This window comes from Daucus carota, chromosome 1 (assembly GCF_001625215.2).
Source record: "Daucus carota subsp. sativus chromosome 1, DH1 v3.0, whole genome shotgun sequence".
In the NCBI taxonomy this organism is placed as follows: domain Eukaryota; kingdom Viridiplantae; phylum Streptophyta; class Magnoliopsida; order Apiales; family Apiaceae; genus Daucus; species Daucus carota.
This window is the reverse complement of record NC_030381.2, coordinates 45591237-45604276: the sequence shown is the minus strand read 5'-3', so window position 1 is coordinate 45604276 and position 13040 is coordinate 45591237. Positions and strand designations below refer to the sequence as shown.

The following is a 13040-nucleotide window of genomic DNA, read 5'->3' as shown; positions in this document are numbered from 1 at the left end:
AAATTACAGAAATGAAACATGTATAGAGGTTAGAGGTAGCTATTACATCGAGATTGCATTACATATTATTCGAATTAGTTAAACATGAAACTGGAAAATTATTCAAGTACTGGATGAAACTGCAGGAGATTGAGAAAAAAGGCATGCGCGCAATCAGCAACAACGTTTTGGGATGCAGAGGTGGCCACTCATGTGCCAACTTTCAGCTCCACTAGCCGGTGCATGAGGACAAGCTGGAGTGTATTCTTCGCTGAATTGCAGATTCCATGAAGCATTCGGGTCATCCTTTGAGAACATTGTCCAAGTAGCCGTCGAATTCTCATATCTAGTGTGTGTGATGCGTTTAAAAGCCTTCACATTCTCGTTCTTCTTAATGTCATCCTTGTCGATGTCCACACTGAAAATATCTCCATAGGCCCTCGCTGAGTGCTCCACAAGAGGCAATGAGATGGGATCGACAGAAATACCAGCAAGATCCGCGGTGACAACAATGCTCCTTCCATCTGGACTGAAGAATGGGTGATTCACATGCCCTGCAAGATCATCTGCGCTTCCAAAAACTCTTACCACCACGTCCTTATGCTTGGGGTTCACTAGATACACCGCAAAATACCCTGAATCAAGCTTATTGTCCTTGAGTGGCGCAGTTTTGGGCTTGTCGCGAGTGGAAGAAAATACAATCCACTCTCCACTCGGGGACCATTGGCAATGCGTGTCAACCCAATCCCCTTCTGTCAGCCTCGTAATTTTCCCTTCACCAAAATCTCCTTCCTCTGCATCCTCCATTATGTATAGATTCTTGAAATCATTCCTTTCTGTGGCAGGAAGACTAGAATCAATAGGATGATCTCTTGTTGATCGAAAAACCAATTTGGTACCTGCAGCCAATTTCAACAGATCGATCCATATAAACTTGGTAGACTTCAAAAAGTTTTGTTATTACTACTACACTACTATATTTTTTAACAATACAGAGTTATAAATACAGTAATGCCTATGAAAATTATGTAACGAATGATAAAAGCAAGAATTCGGGTGGTACCCTCAGGATTAGAGGAAGGGAAAGCATTATTGAAACCATCTGTGAGGCATTGAGTATGTTGTCTTGCTTTTGAAGCGTTTGGGATACGATGTATTTCTAACAATTTGTCAGCAGAAAAAGCCGGTCCGACACATACGTACAGGATGTCCAAATCCTTGTTCTGGTTCCACACGGGAGAAAAGATTTTGTCCGCTGAATCCATCTACACAGAGAAAAAGCCATAGAGATATGATTAAATTGCAATTTAGAGACGTTAATAATCCATAGAGCTACAATATGTGTACCTCAAAAACCATCCGCAAGCCTTTGTCATCAGCGACCCAGACAGACTTGAACTCATTGTCTACGAATGCAACCTTCTGGCCATCGTTGGAAAATGTTGGAAATGCTCCGGACAACCTGAACAGTCCTACATCAGGAACCGGGGACTCGATCTTACGGAACTGTCTTTCTATATTTTCTCCAGGCTGTTGTTCAGATGTAACAAGTATTATTTTCGTATACCAAATAAAGAATGGCTTAGACAAATAACTAATAACTTATACGAGAGGTTGTATTCATATTTGTACCTTAACAAGGCCAGTGTTGACACGATGATATCCGATGCGCTTGGTATTAGTTTTAGCATCCATTATCAAGAAGGGGTTGAAATGATCTGCTAGAGGTTTCGTTACTTGAGTGACATCCATCACTGGTTTCTTAGTTTTCGAATCAAATACTATAATGTGACGGTAGTGGTCTGGTGTGCGGTCAATACCGAATTTTGCCAAATCACGAATCATGGACACAGCCACAGTGGTAGAATCGATGGCTAGAGGGGTCATGGCATTTGATTCGTCTGGAGTTACACGAATGGGTTCTGAAATGTATGAGTCACCAAATTCAACACGGAAAACTGCCCAAAAATTATCAACCTTCCGGTGAAAAAATAGGACACTTTCACTTCCCCATGTCGGCCAGCCACCAATCTCCACAATTAATCTTCGTTTAAAGGGCTTCTCTACATTCATCACAAAAATAGAGGTTTGCAAATCTTGGATCTCCCCAGCCCAACCGGCCTTCCTCTGGTACGACGCTACGGCTATCCTCTTTCCAGACGGTGACACCGACGGACTTAAATCAGCTTGCACTGCAAATTAGTGAGAATTCAGAGTTGTGCTTCAAAATTTTATTGCGCCTAAAATCTCGATTATATGCACGAAATTGAATACAAATTTTACACAAATGACATGACAATTGAGGTAAAATGTTTGAATTGGTGCTATATATTAATGCATATACAACGGTTCATTCCAATTAAAAATCAACACATAATCATTCTGTGGAAGTTCTTGTATACAATTTCGTGTATCAAGAATTTTCCAAATCAAATTAAGCTTACATGATGGTGTAAGTCGGCCAGTTTCTCCGGTCCTGAGATTGGTTTTGTAAACAACGGTCCAGGGTTGACGACGACGGGGAGCAGGCTCCTTGGTTGAAATATAGACGAGAATATCACGTCTAGCACCAGCTACGCAAGGGCTGTCTTCCATGCGAACGCCGTCTGATCGAGGATAAACATCCTCGAAACTGAACACCTTCGTAGTAACTTTACGAGATGCAGAAATCCGAATAGCAATTTGAAGAGTTTCCAGGTCATCTCGTTCGGAAACAAACACTATACCCGAGACACTGCCATTGTCTACATCGGCATCCTTGATTCCTTCGGGAATCAGCTTTGGACGCTTGATAATGAGTTTAAGAGCCGCGGGTGGAATGGAATGACCATCGTAATTGAAAGAATCTCCGTCGGTCATGCTAAGTTCTTCGTGCGGTGACTTGGGAGGCAAAGGACAGGAATAGATGTCCAGAGCCACGGGTGGGCGATAGGTTGTGAAGAAGGCAATGCTCCCTCTCTTCTCTCCCATTTTTTTGGTTTTTGTTTTTTCTGTTTGATATAATTATAAGTAGGAGAGACTCTCAGAAGTGAAGTTGCAGGAGCTGAACCAGGAGAACTCATCATCTTATAAAGGCTTGCTGGGTGCTTAGCTCAGTTTTTCTCATCTGATACATCTGGGGTGACGCTGAATAGTTTCTATGTGACGTTGTGAATATAACAACCCAAGTTCTGTCTCATCATGCATAATCAATCTTATCATTCTAACAACTTAATTTTTGTCATTCTATGTTTAACTTCTTATTTAATGAGATACTAGTTTTCATGTGCAGACTAGCAAACTGATGTTTATCATAAAGAATACGCAACGACAACCAATTGACAAACACAATGATATTAGTTATACGCGTCATTTTGTTATATAAGAGATGTAACAGAAGCGACGCAAAAGACTATTCCTGTAACAGTGCAATTTGTATTAATGGTTGCAGGTGTATCATCTAACAATAATGCAGGTGCCTGCAAAATTAATATATAATATAATTGTATTTATTTTCCTAATAAACCTAGCTAAATAAGCCACTCAACCTGCAGGTAGGCATTAAACTATTAGATGTTTTTACTTGGACAAAATGGAATGATGGTAGAATGAAATGAAAATTATATAAAATTTTTATAGAGAAAGAAGAAGATATGAGACAATAATGACTAAATATGTGTGAGTCAAAATTTTTTATGACATCCATGTTAGCTAACATGACGCAGAAGTTGAATAATCATTGCTTTCAAAATACGTGGACTAGAATTATCGTTCAACCAGTTATAATAGAATTATCAAAAGAATGACAATTATAGATATTTACTTATTAATCTCAAAATAGAGTATAAAATTCATTACATTTTCTTTGATTTCATCCAAATGAACCCAAGATTAGATGAGAAGAGAAAAAGAGAACTGGTTTATCTTACAAGAAGCCCAAATAATGATGTCATTTACATTCGTCTCCACACGCAGTGAAACCATTAGATTTGTTTAAGCTATTAGATTTCCACGTCTACGGAGAAGAAAGAAGGGAACTAAGAGCATCTCCAAGAGCCTCCTTGTTGGCTCCTAAATATGATATAAAAAATGTAGCTCTTAGTAATTTAAGACAAAATTAAGAGTGTAAACTCCAACAATACTCTCTACATCTCTTCTCTATTTCATATTTTATTCATATATTGGGCTCCACTATAACAAAAGAGAGAGAAAGATGGAGGTTGATTGGAGGGAAGGATTTTTTTATTGTGAAAAAATAAGTTAGGAGCCATGTGGTGGCTCTTAACTTTGAGGAGAGAGGAGAGAGAAACAAGAGGCTCTTAAGATTTAAGAGCCACTTAAGAGTCTCTTGGAGCAACATTTTGGTTCCCCCTCCTCAAATCTCAAGTTAAGAGCCTAAATGAAGAGTCTCTTGGAGATGCTCTAATTTATCATGTGCAAGATGTAAACAAGAAGCTCAACAACTCAAATGTTGTCCGTTAGCTTCTTTTTAACTCGTACGTCAAAATAATTCCGATAGAAAGCATGCGAGTAAATTGAAAGTAACAACTAAGGTTCTGTCTTCATTAATCAAATTTTACATATTTGTTTAAATCTACCAAATATTGGTTTTAATCCGGAGGTCATATAAAGACCATTTTTTAGTAAGTCAATATATATACATTACCTAGCTATCCTGAGTTTGTGTGTACTATTATAGGCCTATATATAGTGCAATACTGAAAGAGCAGAGATACAATCATCTTCAGTACTTAAAACTTGAGTGATTTCTATCAGTGCATTTTAAATTTCCTTGTCAAGATGTCTTTCAATGATGATGAAAAAATCCCCGGAACCCTCAATGTCCCCGCAGGTTCAGTTTTGCAATTTTAGAATTTTTTTAGTTATCTTTCTGTCATCAACTTTATCAGCATTTAAATAAATATTGTGTATGTAAATTATAGGAGAAGATGAGTTTACAGTGGGAAAAGCAAAGTTGAAGATCATTAACTCAGCAACAGCGCCAGTGGACGAGAACAATTTGAGGGTTCTGCTGGAGCTGACTGGGCTAGGGAACAGCAAAGAGAGACTCGGCCTCGATCTTGTCACCGTCTTGGATGTCAGTCGCAGCATGAAGGGAGATAGGTTGGAGAAGCTGAAAAAAGCAATGCAATTCCTGATCAAGAAACTTAGCCCTATTGATCGTTTGTCCATTGTCACATTCTGCGGTGAAGCCCACAAGCTATGCGGATTGCGAGTGGTGAACGAGACTTCTCAAGAGGAAATCATAGATCTTGTAACGCAGTTGAGAACAGAGAGGGGGACAAACATCACGGATGGCCTTCGGATGGCCTTAGAAGTGCTCGAGGGACGCAGACACAAGGATGGGCGTTCAGTCGGCATAATGCTTATGTCGGATGGTGAGCAGAACGAAGGAGGAGATCCTAGGGAGGTTGAAATTGGGAGTGTGCCCGTGTACACATTTGGTTTTGGCACCGCGACCAATACTAAAGGAGATCCTAAGAAAATGGCCGATGTAAGTAGCCGCTAATTATATCATTTATCTTTTATTGAAGTTATGATCAACTTGTTAACTTTTGTGTACTGACTTTGGTGCATGATTTAATTTGTTGAATAGGTGCTAAATGGTATCGCGAAAAACAGCAAGGGAGGAACATTTTCTGATGTTCCGAAGACAGATGGTTTGGGTGTTGCATTTGCTCAGTGTTTGGCCGGGCTTCTGACTTTGGCTGTCGAGGATTTGAAACTAGTCATCTCGCCCGAAAACAAATCCAAAGTCGAGAGTGTGTCTGCAGGTGACTATGCACAATCCGGGAACACCACTGTCGAGCCTGCTGTAACCGTTGATTTTGGTAATTTGTACGACAAAGAAACGCGAAAAATTATTGTCGACCTTGTTCTCCCTAAGGTGGACAAGGAGGTGTCCTCACAAGTTCTACAAATCAGTTACAAGTACCTGTAAGATTTCATAATTTGCTAGAAAATCTAAAGTTTTATATGTTATATGAATTCCTCAATTGTTCTGATATTACTTCATATCGATGTTTATGTGTGTAGGAATAGTACCAAGACGAAAGAACTAAAATCCCCTCCTATTTTCGCAAGCATAAAGCGTATAGGAAAATCCACTCCAGTTCAAAAGGAGGAGGTAACAGTTGAAGCCAGCCGTATCGAGACTGCACAGATGATGAAGGAAGCCAGAATCTTGGCTGATAAAGAACTCTACGACGCTGCCAAAAACAAGATTGTCGAAGCCCAGAACATGCTCGAGGATGTCGAGATCGACGGAGTGAACACCTTGATCGAAGCTCTAAAAGCAGAGCTCCTACAGTTCTTGATATTCTTGCAGTCACCCGAAACCTACAAAAAGAGAGGTCGCGCTTATGCACTAGCTGCCGAGCTCTCCCACGAACGTCAACGTCATGCTGCTAAGGGTGATGCGTTAACCACGACACCGCCAATGTACGCAACTCGACGTATGGAAGAATACAAGAAACAATCGGAATCATATGAGCAAGGCAAGCCAGTGCCCACGGCAGCTGAGGACGCCAGGGAGGAGGCTCTCGCGGATCCAATCGGCCCCATCTCTGGAGCACTTAGTCTCCAGATTCAGATTGCCATTCAGGCTCTCATGACCATTCAGAACATAATCGATTCAGCAGCGCCCTATTGAGCATATATTACTAGATTTCCCAGAATGATGTCTTCGGCACCATCTTGCACCTGCGATTCTCGTTTTGTATTTGCATTAAAATAATCCATCGGAGCCTTGTGGTGCGATGTGAATAGCTAATCATGTGTTTTATGTTTGTAATTTCTTACTTCCAGTCATATATGTTTGCCGACTAATATTATTTGCATGTTAATTTTAATTAACATACACTGAACGTTTGTGGTTTATCTGTTGCCGCGTAGGACTTTCGGACATACTGTCAATTAGGCATAAAAGTATTGGGTCGGTTCGGTTTCAGAAAAAACCGAAAATTGAAATACAGTTTTTTTTTTTTTAAATCGAACCAAACATTTCATATAAGATATCCGGCCTTGTTGGTCTAACAAACATTTGAGACCCCATCTGGCTTTTATAATGCGACTCATGCACCTTTTTTCTGTCATCTTTAAAAAGTTTCACCTTTTGACCCATAGAGTACTCACATTTTTAGAATCCTCCATTTAAAATTTTTTCAAGATTATCTTCTTCGAATTTTTGAACAAGTTCACTACTACCGTCAAATAATACTCATAAATTTTATACTTCTAACTAACAAAAAAATAATATTAAAATAATTAATTAATATGTGAAATCACATGATGTTATATTTGAAATTATTTAATGATGCAACACATAAGAGACATGCACGTGTTGTTAACCTGTAGTTTTAAAGGAAGAACTTGTTAATGTTAAATTTTTCATTTTTAGAAAGGTAATTGAGAGAATTTGATTATTCTAATATATAGTGATTAGTATATAATTGTCATTATTATATAATATTTTTATATATATTATATAACAAAAAGTTTTATTATCGTTAAATTTCAATTTAAAGGTTCTATACTAAAATTAATTGAATAGAATTTAAAATGTTGAAAGAAACATGCGATGTATTAAACTTTTGTTATAATGATTATCAGACGGTCAAGAACTATGTGGGCAAGGATGTGGACCCTTGTGTTTTTACCGCTCACTGACCTGTAAATCTGTCTCGGGCCATTTGAAAGAATGAAGTAACTCTATGAAAGTATACTACTGCAAGAAAATAATACAGATGTGGAGCCTTAGTTGATCAAAACACTCGCTTGAAAAAAGGGGTATTCTTTGCCTTTGATTGGTAAGGTTTTCTTTATTCCTTTTCATACCTTTATCAATTTATCAGACTCAGTTGAAAAAAAAATAAAATAGCATCTGTTGTTGTGTTGATTTTACTTAGCAAATACCTCTTAGATCGAAGAATGGTTGATGCAATTGTATCCACTGCAATTGAAAAACTTGGTGATTTTCTGACCCAAGAAATCAACATCAGGGTAGGAGTAAAAGATGGTGTGCAGTGGCTAAAAGATGAATTAGTTTACCTCCAATCTTCTGCAAGATATGCAGAATCAAGGCAACACGAGGAACTGATCCGCATCTGGATAAATAACGTCAAAGAAGTTGCGCAGGATGCTGTGATAATCTTGGAGAGGTTTAGCGACCACCAAAAGAAGCATTCAGCTCCTAGGCAAGGTGTTCTGGATTGTCTGCGGAGGTCTACTTGCATCTGCACGAAAGAAGCTCAGCTTTATGATATCGGCAAGGAGATCGAGTCAGTGAAGCAAAGAGTCAGTGAGATCAAGAACAGGCGAGCAGAGTATGGTATAGGGAATATCTTAGACACTGCGAATGTGCGACAAAGAAAGAGAGCTTTGCTGAGAGCAACTGCTGTTGAAAACAAGGTTGATGTGGTTGGTTTTGAGGATGATGTTCGGAGTTTGTTGGCTGAACTTACTAGAAAGGATCCCGCGCTGAAGTATGTTTCCATTCATGGGATGGGGGGTTTGGGCAAGACAACACTTGCCAGTAAATTGTATCACAGTAGTGAGTTGAGCCATTTTAAGAGTCGTGCTTGGGTTTGTGTTTCGGAGGATTATAAAACTGAAGATGTTTTGAGGAAGATAATAAAGTCTTTCATGAAGCACACACTAGATGGATTGGTTTATTTGGATAAAATGGATGAGGCAGACTTGTTGCAGCACCTACTAAATTTGCTGCAAGAGGGAGATGGGTTTTTGGCCGTGATTGATGATATATGGGATATCAAAGTCTGGAAAAAGATTAAAAGTGCTTTTCTAGACAAAAGCGATGGTAGTGTTGTTATTATAACCACGCGATATAAGAAAGTTGCTGAGAGAGTAGATGACAGATGTGTTGTCCACAAACTCCGTTTTCTGAATGAAGATGAGAGCTGGCAGTTGTTCTGTAAGACAGCAAAACAAACACCAAATCTGGACAAATTAGGAAGGGAAATGGTGGGTAGATGTCGAGGTTTACCACTGGCAATTGCGGCACTTGGTGGGCTGTTATTCCACAAGAAGAGCTACCAGGATTGGTCAAAGGTGAAGAACGATCTTTGGAGACAGTTGAAGGGCGAGTCAGCGGAGATTGATGAGATACTAAGCTTGAGCTACAATGAGTTGTCTCCACAGATGAGAGATTGTTTTTTGTACCTTGCAAGGTTCCCAGAAGACTATACTTTTGGTGTTGAAAAGTTAAAACTGTTATGGATTGCAGAGGAATTCATAACTGACAAAGGAGATGGGCTAGTGACGGAGGATGTGGCTGAGGAATATGTGAATGAGTTAATTAATCGCAATATGATTCTCATAGCAACATTTAAATTTGATGGACAAGTTGCCAAGTGCCGGGTACATGATGTTGTGCGTGATCTTGCTATCCAAAAGGCCTCCGCGGACAAGTTTTTGGGAGTTTTTGACTCTAGTAAAAAGCATCCAAATTCCATTCGTGGACACCGAAGGCAGGCCATTTACAATGGAACCGGTGATTATTTAGAACTACCCGGGTCTTGTTCTGATGATCTAAAGGTCTGTTCACTATCAGTAATGAAAGAAAGTGATGAACTTACAATTAAAGAAATGAAGTTAATTTTTTCCAGATTTGAGAATCTCATTGTGCTCGACTTGGCGGGTGTGGAACATTCAGAAAGGATTCCAAAAAATATAGGGGATTTAGTTCGCCTGAAGTTCTTGGGCTTGATGGGCAGTGGGTTATATCACGAAGAACCTGTAGCAATTCCAGCAAGTATAAGCAAGCTGAAAAAGCTACAAACTTTGTGGGGTGCAGACTTTTCTAGGTACAAATTTCCTAGAGAAACTTGTGAGCTAGAAGATTTGAGACATATAAGATTCTTTAAGGGGGGTTTCAAGATTCAAAGCAACCAAACAAAGCTCCAGACTATATGTACTATACACTATTCAGATTGGATCCAGGTTGATACTGTCAATTTGTTGGACCTCCGTGCTCTGTCTATAACATCAGTAAAAGGGGAACAAGTACCGGGAGGAACTGCTTACAGTTTGGAGTCCATAGCCAAGTTAACAAGTCTAGAAACTTTCAGTCTCGACTTTTCTCACTATCCAATGATTCCATCAATTAGACCGCTTTCATATTGCGAAAATCTCCAGAGTGTCTGCTTGTCAGGTCGGATAAAAGATCCATCAGAGTTGAGATTTTTACCGGAGTCTGTCACAAATTTATCACTATCAAAGACCAAGTTCACTCAAGATCCGATGCCCACTTTGGCAAAATTGTCAAATCTTACCGCCCTTGACTTAGGCGAGGGGACGTACACAGGGGAGAAAATGGTCTGCAGTGATAATATGTTTCCATGTCTTCAATTTTTGAAACTAATAGGGCATCCTGATCTGATAGATTGGCATGTTGAAGACGGAGCTATGCCTTGTCTCAAAGGTCTTTATATAGATGATTGTGATAATTTGATGATTCCCGAACGACTAATTCGTGTTCCTCCTACACCGGATTTCACTGAGCTCATTTCTAGAAAGGAAAAACTAAAAATGGAGGCAAAGATTGAGGCACATGCTCAGGTTATTCGGGCTGCTCGTTTGTTCCAGGATGCTGGAAGAGGAGACACTCTTGCATATAAACGAGCTAAGTGATGATTATAAGTTTTGTGTTCTAAAAGATGATATCAGATGAATTTTAATCTTTCATTTCCGTTGTATGTATTTTGCTTGAGATAATAAGAATCCATTTTTCTCTTTCCAAATTTTCTTCGAGTTTTATTAATACATTCGATCGTTATCATCACTTATACAAAATACGACCAACAACAAAAATTTGAATTTTTAAGTGCGATGGCATTTATGCTATGTTTTCGATTAGAATGTGTTAGCAACTCTCATGTAGTAGTGTTTCAAGATAAATCAAGTGTTATCGTTAACCGAAAATTATCATACAACTTGCAAAACAGGGCTCCCATATATTTATAACCAGTTTAAATATAAAATTTTCAAAACTAACCCAAACACAATTTTTTAATCTAATTTATTTAAACTCGGGCGATCCAAACTATGTTAGCCAAACAAAACTAACCAGCTTAATTTATTTAAATTCGGACGATCCAAACTAAATATTACCCAAAATATAGGTCGCCCAAGCCATGGGCCACTCCTGTGTGCGCCCAAACTCGGGCGACCGTGTGCGCCCAAACTCGGGCGACCCAGACTAAATCAAACAAACTAGTAGTGATCAAATGTCTGCCCTTATGTTTACGTTTTTTTATTTTTTTTATTTTTGTGTAATTTTTGAATGAGTTTAAGAATACCCACGTATTTATAAAATAATATTAATAATATTATAGCAATATTATTTATAAATATTATAATAATAATATTTGTAAATTCCGATTATAACTATAATGTTTGTAAATTCTGATTATAAAAATATCATTTTACGAATATTTTTTTAAAAAAATATTTTTTTTTTCGATTTTGTTTATTATGTTAACCGTATTTGCAAATATAATTCGAATAGTTAAAATTTTTAAATATTAAATAATAATATTTGTAAAAAAAGAATTCGAATATTTGAAAATTCCGATTATAACAATAATATTTGAAAATTCCTATTATAACAATAATATTTGTAAATTTTGATTATAACAATATTATTTTACAAATATTTTCTTTTTTACAAATGTTTTCCTTTTTTTCGATTTTGTTTATTATGTTTTCCCTATTTGTAAATATAATTCGAATAGTTAATATTTGTAAATATTAAACAATAATATTTGTAAAAAAAGAATTCAAATATTTGTAAATTCCGATTATAACAATAATATTTGAAAATCCCGGTTATAAAAATAATATTTATAAATTCTGATTATAACAATATTATTTTACAAATATTATTCGAATTTTTTTACAAATATTATTGTTTAATATTTAAAAATATTAACTATTCGAATTATATTTACAAATAGGGTTAACATAATAAACGAAATCGAAAATATTTTTTTAAAAAAATATTCGTAAGATGATATTATTATAATCGGAATTTAAAAATATTACGGTTATATTCGGAATTTATATATATTATTATTATTATAATATTTATAAATAATATTACTATAATATTATTGTTATTATTTTACAAATATGTGCTTATTCTCAAATTCATTCAAAAATTACATAAAAAAAAAAATCAAAAAACGTAATATGCAGGTTTTACCATTCCATGTGCCTCCCTGTTTTTAGTTTTTAATAACCCAGCAGTGAGGGTCGCCCTATACACACGCGACTCATGCTGCAAAAAATCACACAAGGGTCGCCCATGGCTGGGTGACCTATACTTTGGCTACCTGCAAAACTGCTTCAAATGGTTTAGCATTTAAAATATAACAAAAATATGCTACCCCGAAAGTAGCATATCGAGAAGTGATCACTTTTTTAAATCTCTAAAATATAACAAAAGTGATTATTTAAATATAAGTAATCAAAAAAATTAGTTTACTGGAATGATATTCCCATTTATCCATTATATTAAAAATAATATTTAAGTACTTAAATAGAAGATGATTATGTAGGTGAGCAATTTCGTTATTTGGTACAATCCCTAAGATAAATACGAACAGTTAAAATCTTAATTTTTGATAAACAACTGATTACATGAAAATTAAAAAGAGTTAAATATAAAACAAAATTTATACCATCGATATTTTAAATAAAAAAAGTAGTTTTGTAAACAGAGTATGTCTCCTATTTTTTATATTTCGAATAAAATAATAAGACGTTTTGTAAAATCACATGTGCATTTTGATTTGCGATTTTAAAAAAACCGCATCATGTCGCCACTATCACAGTTAATTTGTATGGAATAAATCTTAGCGTACATCCTTATTCACTACTAATACACTACCTGATTTTTAGGGCAAATATGATGTAACCCACTCTCTTACTTGTTTTCCTATTTATTATCAGTTTCAGTTTGTTTTAACAAATTTTTATTTTTAACTTAGTTAAATTTTCATTTTTAACTTTTAACTTCATCCCAAAAAAAACATTCCTCT

At 36.6% G+C, this 13040-nt stretch overlaps 3 protein-coding genes across 3 annotated transcripts; 2 read left to right on the top strand and 1 right to left on the bottom strand.

Annotated features, from left to right (window-relative positions):
* Window positions 1–3: 3 nt before the first annotated feature.
* LOC108193065 (uncharacterized) lies at window positions 4–3082 on the bottom strand. Its single transcript, XM_017359639.2, has 5 exons — window positions 2424–3082; window positions 1612–2171; window positions 1327–1509; window positions 1043–1244; window positions 4–878 (listed from the first exon to the last, which is right to left on the bottom strand). The coding sequence occupies exons 1-5, from the start codon at window positions 2947–2949 to the stop codon at window positions 154–156; spliced, it is 2196 nt and encodes a 731-aa protein (XP_017215128.1). The 5' UTR covers window positions 2950–3082; the 3' UTR covers window positions 4–153.
* A 1555-nt stretch (window positions 3083–4637) lies between these two features.
* On the top strand, window positions 4638–6807 carry LOC108195736 (E3 ubiquitin-protein ligase WAVH1). The gene is made up of 4 exons (XM_017362701.2): window positions 4638–4810; window positions 4902–5473; window positions 5576–5916; window positions 6016–6807. The coding sequence occupies exons 1-4, from the start codon at window positions 4759–4761 to the stop codon at window positions 6629–6631; spliced, it is 1581 nt and encodes a 526-aa protein (XP_017218190.1). The 5' UTR covers window positions 4638–4758; the 3' UTR covers window positions 6632–6807.
* An 875-nt stretch (window positions 6808–7682) lies between these two features.
* LOC108227980 (disease resistance protein RPP13) lies at window positions 7683–10739 on the top strand. The gene is made up of 2 exons (XM_017403448.2): window positions 7683–7787; window positions 7887–10739. Exon 2 carries the CDS (start codon window positions 7909–7911, stop codon window positions 10627–10629), a length of 2721 nt encoding a protein of 906 aa, XP_017258937.1. The 5' UTR covers window positions 7683–7787; window positions 7887–7908; the 3' UTR covers window positions 10630–10739.
* Window positions 10740–13040: the final 2301 nt, after the last annotated feature.

What these genes read in the sequence shown, in the direction of transcription:
- LOC108193065 (XM_017359639.2), bottom strand. Translation starts at nt 2,949, where the DNA reads ATGGGAGAGAAGAGAGGGAGCATTGCCTTCTTCACAACCTATCGCCCA. An exon ending in GCTTGCGGATGGTTTTTGAG is followed by an intron (nt 1,245 to 1,326) that starts GTACACATATTG and finishes TTCTCTGTGTAG; the next exon opens with ATGGATTCAGCGGACAAAAT. An exon ending in CCCTTCCTCTAATCCTGAGG is followed by an intron (nt 879 to 1,042) that starts GTACCACCCGAA and finishes AATTGGCTGCAG; the next exon opens with GTACCAAATTGGTTTTTCGA.
- LOC108195736 (XM_017362701.2), top strand. Translation starts at nt 4,759, where the DNA reads ATGTCTTTCAATGATGATGAAAAAATCCCCGGAACCCTCAATGTCCCC. An exon ending in AACCCTCAATGTCCCCGCAG is followed by an intron (nt 4,811 to 4,901) that starts GTTCAGTTTTGC and finishes TGTAAATTATAG; the next exon opens with GAGAAGATGAGTTTACAGTG. An exon ending in ATCCTAAGAAAATGGCCGAT is followed by an intron (nt 5,474 to 5,575) that starts GTAAGTAGCCGC and finishes TTTGTTGAATAG; the next exon opens with GTGCTAAATGGTATCGCGAA.
- LOC108227980 (XM_017403448.2), top strand. Translation starts at nt 7,909, where the DNA reads ATGGTTGATGCAATTGTATCCACTGCAATTGAAAAACTTGGTGATTTT.